A 13,994-nucleotide genomic window follows, 5' to 3' on the forward strand; every position below is an offset into this window, starting at 1 on the left:
GGTTTTTGGTTTTTGGCTTTGATTCCCATATGAAATCTAAATCATCTAAAGAACGCCAAGTATTAGAGTTCTCATCAAACGTCATTTGAAAACACGAGCACTCTCCTTTTTCTTCTGTTCTCAGCTGACCGTCATATTTTACCACTCTATAATACAACACTGACAGCTGGGGGGGGGGGGGGGGGGGACGTCGTTTAAAAAGCAGTCAAAAAATAGCTTGGGAGGTGAACGTATATATTTATTGTCGCAATCCGCATGTTTTGCCATCAGACTGAAGAAAATTAATCTAAGATGCCGATCATCGTAGAGGAACAAAACGTTAGCCGTTTTTTGCTTGTCTGGGAGTCTAGTCTTCTTTCGTCTGCTGTCTCTTGGAATACCAGTGAAACAATGAATCGCAATGTCAAGGAAAATATTTCTTCACAAACCCTCTCTGTATAGGAAACTGTTCAGAAATCTGATGTCTTTTAACAAGGCCATTCTTGGGCTTTCACTCCTAATTGAGTTGCTCATTCCATTTTGTGCTACTTGTGTCCTACTTCTTTTAATTTTTCTGTGTGTCAATTAGCCTCCCCCGCAGACGTCCTTAGGGGTTCGTCACGCAGGACGTCTGCGGGGGGAGGCTGTGCCAATAGGCTCCTTTCGAAATATTAAAATTCAATTTGACACGAGCAAACAGAAATGAATAAACATGATAAATCATTTCCTTTGTTTGTGTCCTCACAGCCTCGCTGTCAGACTGAATTTTGATACATCGAAAGGAACTCCAGAAACTACAGGGAGGCTGATGCGAGTGGGGGATTATGGGATCGTTTGGATAGGCAGATGGAAATTACACCAATGAATACAAGCGCATTTCTCGGCGGTCAGTTGTATAGGAAATACTCTTTTAGGTGAAAACTGTTTAAAAAGAACCACGCTACCCCGACAAAACGCTGAAAAATGTAGTTATTCTTCTGCGATGTCCAACCATCCGCCAAAACGATCCCACTATCCCTTACTAAAAGTTTTCTGGCGGTTTCTGGAAAGGGGAATTATAATAATAAAAATAAAATCAGTAATAGAGTGTGTGTCCACTCAAAGCGCTGTGCAACAATGGTTGAACTATAAAATACAAACTAATAGCTATTATAATGAAATTAAGTAAACTACAAATAACTTGACATCAAAAGCCAATTTAAATAAGTGTGTCTTCAACTGCGTCTTGAACCAACAGGGGTAACAGGGGTCCTGAGTTCATGAGGCAATTGATTCCATAGCCTAGGAAAAACTACAGATTAAAGCTCTATCACCATACGTCTTTAACCTAGATTGAGGCAAAGCTAAAAGATGCTGAGAACTAGAACGAAGTAAACGTGGACTTTTATTAGAATTAAGGTTACCTTATACCTTCAGAGGTGTCTCGCGTCCAACGATGTAGCGGCGATGTAGCGCGTCCGGTTTAAAATGTAGATACCTAAACCCATATATCAAATTAAAGCTTGTAGAGCTGGCTATCTTGACTATACCAAGAAAAATAAAATGAACTGCCGAATTTTTAGCACTGTTTTCTCAAATCAAAATTGGAGGAAACACTTTAAAGAGCTAAAACTCAAAGGGAATTTGTTCGTTTGCCTTCAAATTTGGACACAAACAACAAAAATGTGTCTGCGAATTTTTTCTTTCGAAAAATTTTTTCTCCGAGAGCGATTTTTGTACGATCACTCCGCATTTTTTTGAACCTATTACGAAAATGTTGTGTAACTTTTCACTGCGACTGAATATGGCAAAACGCAGACACGTTTATTTAGCGCTTTGGGTCCAGAAACTGAGGAGCAAATTAAATTAGTAAAAAATAAAATTCGATTTGACTTGTAGCTTTCAAAAGGTGATTCTGACGCTCACATTTAGAGGTCGTGAAAAATTCGACAACTCACCTTATCACAAAATTCTTGGTATAGTTTGATAGCCAGCTCTATAAGCGTTAATTTAATATAAGGGTTAAGGTATCTACAGTTTAAACCGGACGCGCTACATCGCTTGGACGCGAGACACCTCAAAAGGTATAGGGTAACCTTAAGCATTTTTTTGTTCACTTCTCAGGAACAGTGTCGCTGATCCACTTCATGTATTCAGGGTTTCCTTCACCAAGCTGAAACAAAATAAAGCAAAAAGACAAGCCATGAATGGGCGTACAGAGGGATGGGGGGGGGGGGGGGGGTTGAGCATGGTACACTGGGCTTAAATGAGAGGGGAGGCACATGTGGAAAATTTGAGATTGACTTTTTGAAAATAAAATCTCCCCCAGTCACAAAAATGATGTCAAAACGCTCTTGTGCATGATCATTCAAATATGTCAAATATCCTTATTTTGTTTCACTTTGAAGTATGTACAGTACACTGGTCATAAATTCAACTTCCTCTCCCCCCACTCCCCTCAAAAAAAGACTGACCAAGTTAATAAATTGACGTCCGTTTTTCATGCAACTGTCCCATGTATTGTCAAAGTAGTGTGGATTCAAAGCTACTTTGACAAGATTATAACAAAATTTATGATCTGAATAACGAAAAACTGACAATTTGTTGTTTTTACTATAAAAAAGCCAGAAGGGACAAAATAAAGTCAAAACGTGGGATAAAAATGTGAGAAACTTACATTTTATTAAATCTGGCACAACAAAAATCAAAAACTTGTCATCAGAACATTCTGGTTCTTCAACAGGATTTAGAAATTCATTAACGGGTCCATCACTGGAAACCAGAGAAATTTTTTCCTTGTTGTCCATGTTGTTTTCAAGTTCCCTGTTGTCCTTTGTCTTTGTTGCATCAACATGGCGTAAATTATGAATTCAAGTGTCGGTCCACTTATTGACATGCAAGAATTTCTGCAGTTATTGTAGAAACTCACTCATTCCATCCTAGAAGATTGACGTTGCTAGACATTAATACAAATGGCATTATGTTGATGACATTTAACCACAGGGAGCCCACACAAACGGTGTGACTGGTGACTGTTTACAAAATTTAAAGGATTTGTATGGAAATATTATAAGGTTCGTATTATAGCCAAATGTTAGGGAAAATGTTTATCTGAAAAGTCACAATAAATGTAAACTTACCCCAAACGTTGTGCTTTGTCGTTCTTTTGCCTGAAAACGGCGAATTTAGGCGATTTTGAAGGTTTTGCTTTCGTTGTTTACCTGAGCGTTATATAGAGAGAATATTCTCTCTATATAACGAACCTTATAATATTTCCATACAAATCCTTTAAATTTTGTAAACAGTCACCAGTCAGACCGTTTGTGTGGGCTCCCTGTGATTCAACCCATTAAATTCGAGTCGGAAGAACATGTTTTACTGCTTAGTTAACCTCTCTCAAAAGACAAATTTGCACTCACATATAAATGGTTTTTCCATATTTAATCTAGATTAAACACTTTAATCAAACATTTTGCCATGAACACTAATGTTATCCTTAAATTTAGCCACCTTTGCCACCAAGGCTAGCAAAAGTGGGATAAAGTAACCAATCACAAGCTCACGAAATAGCAGGTACATGAAAACAAGTAGGGTGCAAGAAAGAGCAGGTCACATGAGGGAGGAAGACATGCCTGCTACACAGGCTACATCTCAACTAACCACAACATGTTGCCAGTGGTAAAACCCCAAAAATGTTCTGTAATCTTAGTTTGTCCAATGTTTTGTCAAAGATTTATGTTTGGCTGTTTAATTGTTTAATTCTATTAGGGCACTACACATTTTGTGTGGTGAAATGTTGGATGATAATGATAGGTTGTATGGCTGGGGTTCCAAAAGAGAAGCACTGACAAAAAGGTAAATAAGCTCTGAATGAACCAACAAAGGATTAAATATTAATATTGTTTTCAGTATTACCTTAACACTGATGACTTCTGGTACATCATAAGGATGCTCCTTTCTTTGAAAATAATAATAATACATTTAGTTAGAAATTTTGCCAACCATTTCTCAAATTCTGTTCTTGGTTCCAAGTTATTTTTACAACATATTCTCTGGTCTATATTTCACAACAATATTGCATGTCATAAGCCTTATGAGTTTCTGGGGACCTCCTCACCACGGTTTATTTTCATCGTAATTCCTTTCATCTCCTTCTAATTGAAGGGGTGCCTGGAAAAATGCTCTAATTAATAAGTGACTTCTGATAAATTGCTAGATTCTTATTCCAAATTTTCATGTATTCACTTGTGAAACAAAAGGAGAATTTGACCTTACATCAAAAGTCACTTAGGGCCTTATTCAGCCCACCCCTTCAATTCCCAATTAACATTTAAGTAAATTATTCGCACTATTATTTTACTAGTAACTTTCCCCTTACCTTTATAATCAATAATTTACAGTATTATCTCATTGTAAAAACAATTTGGAGGCAAAGAATATTAAAATAAAATAATAAAAATAAAATGTCACATTTCTAAAATTAATTTCAATGCCATTTCAGAATGTCAAGTGGAAACCCTTAAGTTAACTCCTAATGTCAAAGAAGAAATTCTCATTTCTTGTCCCCATACTTTTGTTATAAAAGTACTGGGGATAAGTTATTGAAATATCAAGAACATTCACCTTGGGTGATCATATCCTTAATTCTCATTACCTCAGGGGTTAAATATATAAGCATTGACATTAAAAGGAGAAATTTGATGCTGGACTAATCAGTGTTATAAGGACTTCAAGGGTTAACAAAGTTTACCTGACATATTCACTCAAGTCACTGACTCTGTCTGTTCTTGTCTTAATCATCTGAATGAACAAAAAATAAACACATTATAAAGATCTGCTCTTTGCTCGATCTAGACTTCACGTCATTAAATTCCATTAACAGGGTTTATTCTTAAGTACAGCTTTGCTGGATTTCCACAAAATATTTGGAAAAAAATGCTGTATAAAATTTACGTTGGTGTGTGTCAAATGGGGCCGCACAAAATTGTGCCCTGAAGGATACATGTACTGCAGTAAGTACTTCTGAAATGAAGTATTTGAAAACATCACCGATCATGAGATTGATTGCCTTTCTCTTGTTGGCGTTGATTTGAAATGATCTGTGAAATTTCAGAAGAACTTATTAAAGAAAATTGATCTTCTCAGTTGTAAGTCTGTGGTGGAGAAATATTAATAAATGTTTCATTAACAAAATTTATTTATCTTTTGGGGCCCAAAGGCCCCGCAAAAATTACAGAAGGAGGCCCACTGGGCCCTCATTGGCCAATTTTTTTTTAATAAGCCCCGCAAAATCACAACTTATGCATGAAAGTTGCTATAGTGATACTGGTAAGCTTACCCATATGATAGTCATTATTACACAGGGAGCATATTTTTTGAAAGCAAATAAACATGAACCTAGTTTAATGGCCTCAGCTCCCACAAGTCTCCTGTAGCTCAGTGGTAGAGCATCCGAACTAGTAATTGGAAGGTCTTAGGTTCGAATCCTGATAGGAGCACTCAGATTTTTTTCCAAGTATGCCTGTGTCATTTATTGATTTATATGCATAATTCTCAAATACAATATGACCTACTTCAACACCATAGACAATGAATAATATCAGTCATATTTCCTTCAAAAGTTTGAGAAAGGTGAGAATAATACACCTTAACTGACCATTAAAAGTATTTAATTAAACACTGGATCATTGTATAATGCAATTCCAGGGATCTGATCAGCTAATAGCGACCATTGTATATATAAACAATAGCCTCCATTTGGCGCCAAAATATGCTCAGATATTTGTCTGCGGACATTATTTGTTTTTGAGAGGAGAACAGTTTTCCGAGAGCGAAGCTCGAGGAAAACTGTGAGCTTCGAGGAGCAGATAATATAATGTCCAAGGAAACATATCTGAGCATATTTTTAAAGTCAAATGGAGGCTATTGTGGTTATTATCCTTCAAATATTTTTCGCAACACGTAGCAACGAGCACGAGTACTTAAACATTTCTTTTAAGAACAGTTTACCGTTAAAAACGTGTAGAGCGTATGTTGTTTTCTGATACTGCTTTATCAACCAGTACGTTTATCTCTCCTGTCACAAAAGCAAACCGTTCCCCCATCTTGACATTTAAAATTCTAATTGCAAACTTGACACGCCTTGAAGTTTTTGAAATTGGGGAATATCACTTGGGGAGTATGATCAGATATTCCCCAGTTTTAGCTAGGGTATATTCGGTCACGTGAGGCATTTAGACCAATTGTGGGCAAGCGAAAATATTTGATGGATTCTAAGAGCTAATATTATACCATGCCCGAGAAAAAGCGATCTTCTAATTGTTCTTGCTAAGCGAAACCAACCATATCTTACAATATTTCTTGATTGTTTTTAATAAAACAATTATTCCACTAGTGCTTGTTGGATATGAGATGATTATAGCCAACTCAGCCCTTCACGCCTTGTTGGCTATCTATCATCTCATACCCAACGTGCGCTCGTGGAATAATTGTTAAATATATATTATGTTATATACAGCTATTTTACTTATTATTAATAATTAAAGTTGTTGGAATGAGCCATGTGACAAATCTGCAAGGTGATTTGGGTAGTTTGCTAATAAATTTGCCAAACTCAGCAATGTCTTGTCAGCACCCCTCCAAATGATAAATGATTCATCATAAGCAACACTGGAGAAGGCACAGAGAAAAGGGTTCCAACAAATATGACTGGGGCTGTATATATATGTATTTCTGTTGCAAAATTGTACATACTACTGCTGTTTGTACCAGAAATTTTACGTAATGCAGTTTATTTTCCATGCAAGCCATGGACAGGCCAAGTATATATAAATGGTTACAAATGTCTTCACATACAGGGGTCTAAATACACCATGGCTCAACAACAGTGATGTTTTGCTTATACCTGAGTTACATCACACCTTTACTATAAATGGCAGCCAATTTTAATTTTTTTTGTGTAATTGTTAATTAACCCTATACTAACCTCACTTCAGGGAAAAATTCTATAATTGAATTTGCAGATGCTAACAAGACTAAATTATTGGCCTCGATTTAAGAAAAAGGTCTTCCCTTTTTTTGAGGGGGGGGGGGGGGGGAGCAGGGGTGAGTGCAGGCTCATTTTCTCAAACAGCAGCTGGTAATTGATCATAATTATATAAGGAATCTGACTGACACAGGATGGCACCAAGAGACAAAAGTTATACTAACACAACATGGGACTCAAATTTTGCATCCCACAACAAGACTATAAATATTAAAAATACTTTTTTAATAAGGAACCTTCCTCCCCTATTCAAATAATTGTCCCCCCTTGAATGGGATCCATTTCCCATAACCAAAATTTGAACTATTAGCGCCTCCTGGAGTAAACCTCCCTTCCCCTCTAAATTTGCCTCTTTTTTGTTTTCTGTTTTGGTGAAAACTGAGACAACAAAGGATATAGTACAGTGTTGGCTGAGGTTAAATTACTGTCGCTTTCACACAATAATAGGTACTGTAATTCAGAATCAGGTTGACTATATTTGCTCTAAAATGACTAGAAATCATTAGAAAACACAAAACCAGGTTTTTTTTTGTCATCAAGCCACATCTAACCTAAGTATTCTGCATAAGTTTTACGCAGACCCTGTAAGAACTAATTATGAGCAGCTTTGTTTATGTTATAATATATTTATTTGCAAACTTTATAATTTTTAAAAATACTGCAAAAATAATGATTAATGTCTATTTGGTCATGATTTGGAAAAATTAAAGGGGCCTGGGTGCTTATTCACGTATTTCCTGCATCCCACAATTTTCAATTATCCCAGCATCAATTTTGAGCATGAATTAGCTGGAATTGAATTTGGACCCTCAAATAATTTAAAAGATCTCCACTGCATACGTCACTGTACATACATGTATACCATAGTGAATTAATTAACTATTATCCTACCATTAAAACTTCAGAGTCTTCCTCCACTTTTCCCTCCCAAGTATAACTGAAATTTAGGAAAAAATAAAATTTCTTATCATATTAAGGGCTTGAAATATTCAGATGAATTTCATTAATCTGCGGTCAACCCAGCATTACAGTCAGACCCATTGAATAAAGAAACCTTCTGATTTTTGAATATTACAGACAGTTCTGTATGTCACAGTTTCTCAAAATAAACTTAGTTGGTAAATTTATAACTAATTAGACATTATTCCATGTGATGGGCACTATTTTCTGCCATGCATGACAAAATCTAAATTAAACGTTTAAATGAAAAGTTAACCACATCACACTTAAAAGCTTGCAATGGATGTAGACATATTATTTTGGGTAAGTGCTACAACCTCCATGTTGGATTTTAAAAGCAGATGTCAAAGAGATTGGGGAGTGTGGAGAATGTGACCAAGGGGTGGGGTATAAAGCTACTTCTCCCTCCCCACCCCTTTCCCCAGTTCCCTAAACGCTGGTTTCCATATGATCGCGGATCGCAGATTGCAGATCGCAGATCGCAATAAGGTCTGTGATCGTCTGCGATCATATGGAAACCAGCCTTTAGATAGAACATGGTTCTATCTTCTGCAATCGTCTGCGATTGCTTGCAGAAGTAGTTTCCATATGATCGCAGACGATCGCAGACCTTATTGCGATCTGCGATCTGCGATCCACGATCATATGGAAACCAGCCTTAAGATACAACATATCAAGTACAAATCCAACATGGTGGCTATTAGGCTTGTTCGTAAGGAGTATGGAGATTGGAATAAATATTGAACATAGTGGTCATTAAATTTTCTTCTAACCTTTCTTATAAAAAATAATGAAATCAGTCAGATTTAGCAATTATATTTCCTGCTGTTTTTAATTAACAATTATTCCACTCGCCCTTATAAGATACGGGCTGATTGTACATGTAGCCAGTGAGGCATTATAATCACTTCATAGACCATATCACCACCCATCACATCATATAATTACTAAAAACAGGATCATTGTATAATGCAATTACAAAGATTCGATTGGCTTAGCAGACATGGTGTACAAGCCATTGTTTAATAAACCTAGACTTTTACTCAACAAAACGAGCACTGTGATTGGTTGATTCTTGGTCACGTGCCCCTGATCAAATACAAATGTAACCCGACTGGAATACAATTCCTCAGTTGTTCCCCTCTTATTTATTTGTTTGTTTTGCAGTGGTTGTTGAAGGGAAAGTCTAAATATATAACAAAGCACTTAATGTAATTGGTCCCTCAAGGAAACTACAATTGTCAACAATAATCTTGGGAAGATTCCAAAGGTCTACCTAAATTTGACTTTCCTCCCTTCCCCTGTTTCAATGTTGAGCTTGAAAAGTGAATCGTTACGCGTATATGAATTGTGAGGAATCCAACATTGAACAGGGGGGCAGGGGGGAAGGGGAGACGACAAACAAAGGCCTTATTACATACGAAAGTAATAATTATGCCGATGTCTCTCTTTGAGATCCACTCTCTGTTGCCTTGTTGAGTAACCTTCCCAAAACAATTTGTCGATGATGATAGTTAGTTTTGTTTCCCTCAAGACCATACATTAAGTGTATATTATACCATGCCTGAGGAATAGCGATCACTAAATTGTCTTCTGGTTGTTCTTGCATAGCAAAATTAAAAATAATAATATAATTCTTGGTTGTTTTTAATAAAACAAATATCCCATTTGCGCTTGGTGGATATGAGATGATTATAGCCAACTTGGCGTGTACACTGTATCATCTCACATCCAACGCACGCTAACTATAATGGCATAATAATTGTTAAATATACATGTAATATAATATCATATATCATCAAACAAAAAGGTTTTGTTTTCAGGTCAAATTGAAAATTTATTTTGAAAATAAGCTTTCGATTCCCTCTCGGAATCTTTGTCAAGTGATGTGGGACATTTTGTTACATGACTTAGTTGATAAAATACCACATGATAAAATGTCCCGGTAGATGAATTTCAATAGCCACTCTAATTCTTCTTTTGAAGGTGTCATTCTCTTTCTCCCTTACAACAATTGAAGAGGAAGAAAGATCGAGCGTGTGCCTTGTGTTCCTTAAGTGGTCACCCACTGCAGTCATTGACAATCTTGTACTACTGACATGTTCTATAAATCTGACCCCAACGGGTCTTGCCGTCTCCCCGATATAAACCTCTTCACAATCCCTGCACTGGATTTTATAGACCACTTCGCATTTCTTTTCCATTGGTGTGGGATCTTTGGGGTTTACCAGCTGTTCTCTTATGGTATTTACAGTGTTCACCCCTTGTCCACCCCACACCACTTGACAAAGATTCTGAGAGGGAATCGAAAGCTTGTATTTCGACATAAATTTTGGATCCTGAAAACGAAACCTTTTCTTTTGTTTTAATGTGACAGCATCAAGGAACAATTTTTCTGTAGCATCATATATCATATCATATCACACCAATGTGTACTCATGTAATAGCTGCACCTTGTTTTACAGTAAAATATTGTTATACTTATATGCACTGACATTTTCAATACTTTATTTTTTCCTGTTTTACTCAGCTTAAGTTTAGTTCAATATTTTGCATACATGTACTTACAACATGAAGTGATAGAAAATGAGAAAAAGAGAAGCCCACATCAACAAGGGTGAACTGCAATTTTTCAACTGAAAAAAAATACTGTATATATTAAAACTGTGATACAGAGTCAACTAATTTGACTTACATTGAGGTAATTCCAGGAATGATGTTAACACATGCAACAATCTTCTTTTCCACCAGCCCTCTGTTAAAAAAAACATAATGGTAAGTCCACAGTTAACTGGTAAGATTAATGCAGATGAGTCCAGTGACTGTTGTTTGTGTGTAAGGCTATTATTAGCATTTGCATTTTCAAGGGATGGCACATCCACAGGGCGACCTGCAACTTCTTGTAAACAATTGGTTGGTTGAGGGGACAAAAGAAACAACAACAGAACTGGCACAAATCCAGGTTTTTAGGAGAGGGGGTTTGATGAAAGGCGGCCGCCATTGAGGCGGTACCCCAGTAGAGGGTCCAGGGGCATCCTCCCCTGTAACATTTTGAATTTTCAAGTCCTCGGAATGCGATTTCCGCTATTCTCAGGCAAAGTCAGCGTAGGCTTAAATGCCATTCTTTTTCATAAAACTATAACAAAGCTACGTAAAAAAATGCAAATTTGCATTAATAAAACTATGATTATCATAAAATTATAATGCATGCATTTTATCTTATTTCAATTTTGTGTTTCATCAAAGACGGGATCGACAAGAAGCATTCTTCAGGGATTAATTCTTTCAGCAAAAAGCTGAACCACAGGTTGCAGCAGCAGAGGCTTAACTTGGTTATGAATTTTTGCATTTAAGATTGACCGTATTTATTTAATATTTTTACAAGTTTTTGACGTTAGCTGTTTTAATTTAGGGGTTTGATCGAACCCCCTCGAACCCCCCACCCCCCCCCCCCCTCCTAAATCCACCCCAGCAGAACAATGCTCCCAACTGTAAAAATGAATACAGATTGACCAAGGTAAATAATAATTTAGGGGGTTATTACGCTGCGGCCACAGGAGCGATTTTTTGCTTGCGCAGGTGATGCGATTTTTTCAAATTTTGTCGCGTCGCCAGCGCGAGAGGGTGGCTACCCGAGTGACAAATTCTAGCGAGTTTGGCGACAAATTGAAACCCGCGTGAATCGCATACTTCAAGAGACCTGGCGCTATAAACAGACATGGCGGACAGCCCTTTCGGACGAGGATATTGTTTTTTTGCTTATTTGCATTCTTCTTCTTGACTATAAAAAGCAAACGAAGGAAGAAGAAAATTAAGAAAAGGTCAACGTGGGTCCGTCTGTGGCTCGCAAAGAGAAAGGAACAAGGATTTTACCATCAACTTCTGACGGAAATTTCAGTCATTAATATCCCGGCGTTTCCCGAGCTATTGCGGATGACGAGGCTTAGTGCCGTGGCAGGGTGGCTTACACGGGCGCTATCTCTACGATTTTGTCGCAAAAATTTAAATTCTGGCGACTTTTTTCTTGCGATTTTTTCACCTGTCACGTCGCAAGTTCGAGGGTCACTACACGTGCAATTATCATCTCGTGCTGGCGATGCGACAAAGTTTGAAATAATCGCATCACCTGCGCGAGCAAAAAATTGCTCGTGTGGCAGGGGCTTTAGGGTGCAGTGAAATTTAGAGCTTTTGATCAAGGCCTCAGGTCTACTGCATCCCCCTACCAGTTTTAAATAATAGGCGGTATACTGACCGTTTGAATTGGGCATTTCTACAGTTGCATGATCCAGTTAACCATAAGCAAGGTATTTATCACCGAACAGGACTGATGTATTCTTTGTATATTTTAAAGGATTTTTAAAAGCTAACAATGATAATAATAATAATCAAGACAACTATTACTTTTGGGTGTTGCTAATATATCGAAAAGATTCTCTGTCTACCAATATTTAAAGCAGTTAGAGACAATTTGAATTTCTATTAGAGTTGAAAATAAGACTTACAATAAGAGGTAAGCAACCTTATTATGCTGTGTTTACACTTGAGCGTTTTGCCGAGGTATTGGAGTTTACTTACCTAGGTAAATATTTTGCGTATGTAAACGCCAACTGATACCATGGAAAACACCGCCCGAGACAATAGAAAGTTAACCAAGGTAAACATTTGATTAACCCTGTGATTAGGCATGGTTACGATTGGTAACCAAGGTCGAGATGAGAGATATATCCGTTTGTGGTCGCATAGTATTTCACATTCCGTGGTGTCCAGATTGCGTCAGTCTCATTCTATCACGTTTTCGCAACTTCATTTTCACGTTTGTTTTTTATCTACCTATTTGTAATAGTTAACATCATTGCATTGCTAATTTGTTTGCCAAATGCAGACTAACCACTCGGACAATGTGATCGAACGTACGTCTGGATATCATGAAGTTCCCTTTCCACCAATCTTTAACGAAACTTCCGAGCAATTTAAGGGTCTCAAACCAAAATCGGTTTCTCGGCCATGACCACGCACGTCAAGCGCGCCTTGTCTTTCGAAGAGCAATTTGAAGCAAAACAAATCGCTTTCGCCTGGACTTCTTGGGGTGCTGCAAAAGTAAAAGCCGCTGAGTTCTTGAGACTTGCGTTTGCAGCTAAAGGACAAGAAAATGAAACGCGAGGACTACAAGAGCCACAGCTTCTCTTATAAACATGGGCATTTTATGCATGGATTTTAGGATTTGCCGCCAATTTGATTTGATCGTGATCCGGTCAGTATATAATGCAGACTGAAGACTGCAGATTGCAGACTGCAGACTGGGTATAAAATGCAGACTAGGTATAAAATGCAGACTGCAGGCTGCAGACTGGGTATAAAATGCAGACTAGGTATAAAATGCAGACTGCAGACTGCAGACTGGGTATAAAATGCAGACTAGGTATAAAATGCAGACTGCAGGCTGCAGACTGGGTATAAAATGCAGACTGAGACCAAAATCGCCTCTTCGTCAAATACAGGATACATTTTGAATTTTTTTAACTTAACTTACGCTAGTGTCATACAATCGTCTTTCGAGATCATTTCTCATGAAATTGACATTATATTCTTTTCGAAAAGCGTAAATTGCAACCTTGAAATAAACAACCGCAAAGCATGACGTAATCAATAACGGGGACACGTGACCTTTACTTTGCACGTGGTTGACCTTTTCGCCTCTTTGCGTCAACATGACATCCACGACAACAGTAAGTGGCAGTCAGGGTTTCAGTAAAATAATGTTTTTTGAATAAAATATGTGTTCATGTATTGCTAGAATACTGAAGGTATACAATTAGTCTTTGACAAACTTCGTTAATATTCAAAGAAACTAGTTAAAATCTGTCGATGTCAAATTGCTTGCCCCCTCGGAAATCAAGTCTGTTTCCCTTATCATAATAATTATGAAAACCGTCATGGGCGTAATTGTTTACGTACTAATGCAAAGCGATTAAGCTCGAGTCTTCTTTGTGAAGAAAGGGCCTTAGGAAATGAAAGCTACCAAATCGAGATA

The 13,994-nt window shown here is 37.4% G+C and overlaps 1 protein-coding gene across 2 annotated transcripts in view; it reads right to left on the reverse strand.

The window, feature by feature from the left end:
* The window catches only part of LOC146466181 (protein CutA homolog), a 38,192-nt gene that overhangs the window by 23,580 nt on the left and 618 nt on the right, over window positions 1-13,994 (reverse strand). Inside the window, exons 2-6 of one of the 2 annotated variants that reach the window (XM_085127675.1) lie at window positions 10,659-10,718; window positions 7,895-7,940; window positions 4,709-4,758; window positions 3,874-3,916; window positions 214-2,131 (exon numbers count right to left, since the gene is read on the reverse strand). In XM_085127675.1, the coding sequence (XP_084983801.1) occupies window positions 2,072-2,131; window positions 3,874-3,916; window positions 4,709-4,758; window positions 7,895-7,940; window positions 10,659-10,718 (259 nt within the window). In that variant the 3' untranslated portion in view covers window positions 214-2,071. Of the gene's footprint in view, window positions 1-213; window positions 2,132-3,873; window positions 3,917-4,708; window positions 4,759-7,894; window positions 7,941-10,658; window positions 10,719-13,994 lie in introns of those variants that run through there. The other variant, XM_085127676.1, reaches the window with a different exon arrangement.

Source organism: Pavona decussata, unplaced genomic scaffold (genome assembly GCF_977016875.1).
Source record: "Pavona decussata unplaced genomic scaffold, jaPavDecu1.1 SCAFFOLD_152, whole genome shotgun sequence".
Classification (NCBI taxonomy): Eukaryota; Metazoa; Cnidaria; class Anthozoa; order Scleractinia; family Agariciidae; genus Pavona; species Pavona decussata.